The following is a 5,081-nucleotide window of genomic DNA, read 5'->3' on the forward strand; positions in this document are numbered from 1 at the left end:
TCACCCAGTTATTGCTTTCAGGTTTTAGTAAAGATGAAGTCTCACTTTGTTGCCTGGGCTAGTAGCAAAATCCTGGCTCACAGGATGACCTCAAACAACAAAATATGTCTGCTGACATTATTGCAATAATGTATTGAGTCTCGTATTGAGTCTCTCCTTGCAGTGTTAGTCCTTAATCTTCAGTGACTCCTCAGCCTCCACTCAAGCAATGTTCACATGTTGAAGAATTAGTTGTCCTGCTCTCACTGTGATAAATGACACTTATACACCCCATACCCCTTTCAGTTTGTGCAACACTAAATCACTACTTTTTATGTGAATATCAGGTCCCCTATCATTATACAAACTTATCTAGTGTAATGTGGAGTGAGTTTTAGACTATTATATTAATAATATTTTTCAATATTTTAAACATCTACTCCTATAGGAAATGATGTTTCTCTGAGAAAGGTACCCAGACCTAAAATGAGGCAAGTATGGATTATTCAGGAGACCTTCCAGGAGAGATGACTGACTCCCTCTTCATCTATACTTCTAACTCTGGGAGCTCCATTCCAGTAATAGGAATAATTATGACTAGAAAAGTGATCCAAAATGTGTCTCTTGGTCCAAGCAGAAATCAATACGATGGTACACAGTACTTCTTTTCTGGAGCGTCCGTACTAGTTTAAATTAAAGTTTCATGGTGGTTTTGAAGATTTCATCAGCCCCCCCCCTTAGGTTTTTTGGTTTCTTCCTGGGCAGCCAAGGACAGCTTTTATTTGATAGCAAATGCTGTTTGCAGCACCTCCCTAAAACATTACTGTTCAGGCAGAACAGTTTTATGGTAAAGTTAAAAGACTACCTGTCTCTCTAGAACAGATTCAGATGGAGTTGGAACATGATTTCATAGTCTGGTTTTGAAATCGTCCTTTGTCTTTGCAACGTATTACTAGGATTAATAATCATTTTGTTTCTAGTAATTACCTGTATTTGACTAGTACATTCTATTCTTTTTTTTTTTTTTTTGAGATGGAATTTTGCTCTTGCCCCCTAGGCTGGAGTGCTATGGTGTGATCTCAGCTCACTGCAACCTGTGCCTCCTGGGTTCAAGCGATTCTCTTGCCTCAGCCTCCTGAGTAGCTAGGATTACAGGTGCCCGCCACCATGCCAAGGTAATTTTTGTATTTTTAGTAGAGATGGGGTTTCACCATGTTGACCATCAGGCTGGCCTTGAACTCCTGACCTCAGGTGATCCACCCGCCTTGGCCTCCCAAAGTGTGGGATTACAGGCGTGAGCCTCCTCTTCAGTCTTAAATGCTACTTAAATGCTACTGTGCAGTCATTATATTTTCACTATATATATTTTGTAACAAAATGTATATGAAAGACCAAATGTTTGTGGATGCAGAGTACATTCTCCCGATAACCTTGTGATCTGTGGATTCTGATAGTGGTATAGATCTGAACCTCATAGATGAAAGTCCTGATGGCTGACTTTGTCTTTGGTAAAAGGGGAGGCTGAAAACTGAAAAATGACCCAAAAACTTGCAGTGGGAAGCTGACAGGCCAAGCTGAATTTTCCCTACCAAACATGAACGTCTCCTGCAATTTTATTATTTTTATTTTTATTTTTTTTTAGACAGAGTCTTGCTATGTCACACAGGCTGGAGTGTAGTGGCGTGATCTCAGCTCACTGCAACCTCCGCCTCCTGGGTTCAAGTGATTCTCCTGCCTCAGCCTCCTGAGTACCTGGGGTTACAGGCGTGTGCCACCATGCCCCGGCTAATTTTTTGTATTTTTAGTAGAGACAGGGTTTCAGCATGTTGGTCAGGCTGGTCTGGAACTCCTGCCCTCCTGATCTGCCCACCTCAGTCTCCCAAAGTCCTGGGATTACAGGCATGAGCCACCGCACCCGGCAGCAAAATATGTTAAATACTCAAGATTGCTCAGTGATTGTCACTCAACGAGATGTAGAAAGTCTATTCTGGCATTCTATGACAGCTCAGCCGGGCATGGTGGCTCATGCCTGTAATCCCAGCACTTAGGGAGGCCGAGGCGGGGAGATCACGAGGTCAGGAGATCGACACCATCCTGGCTGACATGGTGAAACCCAGTCTCTACCAAAAAAATTACAAAAGATTAGCCGGGCGTGGTGGCGGGCGCCTGTAGTCCCAGCTACTTGGGAGGCTGAGGCAGGAGAATGTCATGTACCCTGGAGGCGGAGCTTGCAGGGAGCCGAGATTGCGCCACTGCACTCCCGCCTGGGCGACAGAGTGAGACTCCCTTTAAAAAAAGAAAGAAAGAAAAAAAAAGTACATTCTGTAACTGTATTTCAAACCAGAGATAACATTCAGCAATGAAGACCACATTAGTCTCTCAACTTCCTAGATAAATTTACCAGAATAATTACCAAATTGCCCCATTTTAGAGAACTGGCTCCTACTCCTTAAACGCGCCTTAGACTGCCCTAGTCAACTCCTACAATGGGCACCTATGACACTATCCTATCAAGTTTATTTTCCTGTGTTGTTTGCTCTCCCTTGATGCAACAGACCAAATAAACTCAGTCGTGTTGGAATACACTGTGTGATCATTGGGTGGCTGCCAACACCTGTGCAAATCTAGGGAGCCCATTTGGAGGCTTCCTGCCCCTCCATACCCTCAACCCCTGCCCTGGTTCATGCCAGTAGGCATGCTCCAAAATCCTTTGAATTTAGAGTGAAGAAAAATTCCTGATTTCGGGGCATCAGAAAGCCAGGCACTTATCAGATGATTAAGTTTGACTTGAAAGGATTAAGCTCAGAGCAGATAATTACTTGGAATGAATTATCTTGGGAAGACCTCCGGGGATTGGACACCCACCCTAAGGTGGATCAAGGGGCGGGTTGTTTGGATTCCTTATTAAGCACAGAGCCTAGGCCCTTCCTCGCTTTTCCAAGTCTTTTGCCAACCAGTTTCTTAGACTTTCCCCTATTCTGAATCAGGTGGGAGCACAGCATGGACATGGGAACAGGTGCTCTCAGCAAGGAGCCGTGGTGGACCCTACCCGAAAACTTTCATGCTCCAATGGTGTTCCACATGGAAGAGGACCAGGAGGAGCTCATCTTCGGTGAGTGGCCTTTGCCGACGTCCCCTCCTTCATCTGTTTATTTTTATTTTTTTGAGACAGATTCTCGCTCGTGATCTTGGTTCACTGCAACGTCTGCCTTTTGGTTTGAAGTGATTCTCGTGCTTTAGCCTGCAGAGTACCTGGGATTACAGGCTCCTGCCACCATGCCTAACTAGTTTTTGTATTTTTTTTTGTTTGTTTGTTTGTTTTGAGACAGTCTCGCTCTGTCGCCCAGGCTGGAGTGCAGTGGCGCCATGACGGCTCACTGCAAGCTCCGCCTCCCGGGTTCACGCCATTCTCCCGCCTCAGCCTCCCGAGTAGCTGGGACTACAGGCGCCGCCATCACGCCAGCTAATTTTTTGTATTTTTAGTAGAGATGGGGTTTCACCATGTTAGCCAGGATGGTCTCTGTCTCCTGACCTCGTGATCTGCCCGCCTTGGCCTCCCAAAGTGCTGGAAATACAAGTGTGAGCCATTGCGCCTGGCTTAGTTTTTTTTTTGTTTGTTTGTTTTTTTTTTGAGATGGAGTCTCGCTCTGTCACCCAGGCTGGAGTGCAATGGCGCGATCTCGGCTCAGTGCAAGCTCCGCCTCCCGGGTTCACGCCATTCTCCTGCCTCGGCCTCCTGAGTAGCTGGGACTACAGGCGCTCGACAACACGCTTGGCTAATTTTTCGTATTTTCAGTAGAGACGGGGTTTCACCGTGTCAGCCAGGCGTGTGTGGAACTCCTGACCTCAAGTTATCTACCTGCCTCGGCCTCCCAAAGTGCTGGGATTACTGGCATGAGTCACTGTGCCAGGCCGGCCTCCTTCATCCCCTTCTCGGTTTTCATTCTTGCCCTCTCCTCCCGCCTTCATGAGTCACACATCCCTACCCTCAAGGCCACTTCCCCATCCCCCAAAGACTGGTGGCTGACAGTTCCTCTTCTCACCTCTTGCGCTTCCAGGACTTGGTGACACATACCTTCGCTGCATTGAGCTGCACAGCCACACCCTTATTCAGCTGGAGAGTTGTTTTACAGCTACAGGCCAGACTCGTGTGACTGTAGTTGGACCACCAATGGCAAAGCAGTGGCTGCTGCTCATGTTCCATTGCGTGGGGAGCCACTACTCCAAGTGTCACGCTCAAGGTAGGTATCCTTGGCTGAACTGTGGAGGGGAGGGCTTGATGGTGGAGTTCTGGCTGTGTTGTGTGGCATCTTGGATTCGTGAAGAATCCCTTGTGTGGCCGGGGAATCCAGGTGCTCTTCCCAGAATCCACTGGGAAGGGAAGGGCTCATTTTTGTGGCATGCGATTGCTCAGAGAGGAAAGGGTAGCAGGGAGGAGTAAATGGGTTACCTTGGAAGACCTGGGCTGGGGTGACATCCTCCCTGGAACCTTCCTGGTGGAGTCTGGGCCTACCAAGGGCCCCAGTAATGGACTGTGGTTCATCAGCCCCGGGCAATTCTTTTGCAGGTCTGAAGATGCTCGAGCGTGTCCGAAGCCAGCCCCTGACCAACGATGACCTGGTCGCCTCCATTAGCCTGCCACCGTACACTGGAGACTGATCTCCCCTGGGAAGCGGGGATGAGAGGAGAAGTCTTGGCTTCACTTTTGCTGAGAAAGACATGAAAAGCACTGAAGAAAGTTTGAATCTGTGGCCAGACCTGCCCCTCTCAGGCCTTCTAGGCATGTGTCTGAGGCAAATCTCCTGAATGCAAGAAGTGTTATTGGCAAAGCAATCCAATAAAATAAGCTACCTATGATGCAAAGCCTTCGATGTGCTGTCCTCTTTCCTTAGGATGAGCTTATTCAGTCCTGAAGGGGATTCTCTGGACAAGTGCTGAGGTCTGGGGAGGCCGAGCCCAGGGAAGGAGCTGGGTACCAAAGTCAGGGCTTTCAGGAACTGCTCCTCTCAGGCCTGGAGCCTGGTTAGGCTTCTCTGAGTTGAGTGAAAACAGGGGCTTCTGAAAAGGGACCCTCCTAGGATCCCCAGGGTTTTCCTGGACCT

The 5,081-nt window shown here is 47.8% G+C and overlaps 1 protein-coding gene across 1 annotated transcript; it reads left to right on the forward strand.

The window, feature by feature from the left end:
- Positions 1 to 2,935: 2,935 nt before the first annotated feature.
- Positions 2,936 to 4,842, forward strand: KHDC1L (KH domain containing 1 like). Its single transcript, XM_017871348.1, has 3 exons — positions 2,936 to 3,091; positions 4,038 to 4,220; positions 4,547 to 4,842. The coding sequence occupies exons 1-3, from the start codon at positions 2,980 to 2,982 to the stop codon at positions 4,636 to 4,638; spliced, it is 387 nt and encodes a 128-aa protein (XP_017726837.1). The 5' UTR covers positions 2,936 to 2,979; the 3' UTR covers positions 4,639 to 4,842.
- Positions 4,843 to 5,081: the final 239 nt, after the last annotated feature.

Source organism: Rhinopithecus bieti, unplaced genomic scaffold (genome assembly GCF_001698545.2).
Source record: "Rhinopithecus bieti isolate Rb0 unplaced genomic scaffold, ASM169854v2 scaffold_4709, whole genome shotgun sequence".
NCBI lineage: Eukaryota > Metazoa > Chordata > Mammalia > Primates > Cercopithecidae > Rhinopithecus > Rhinopithecus bieti.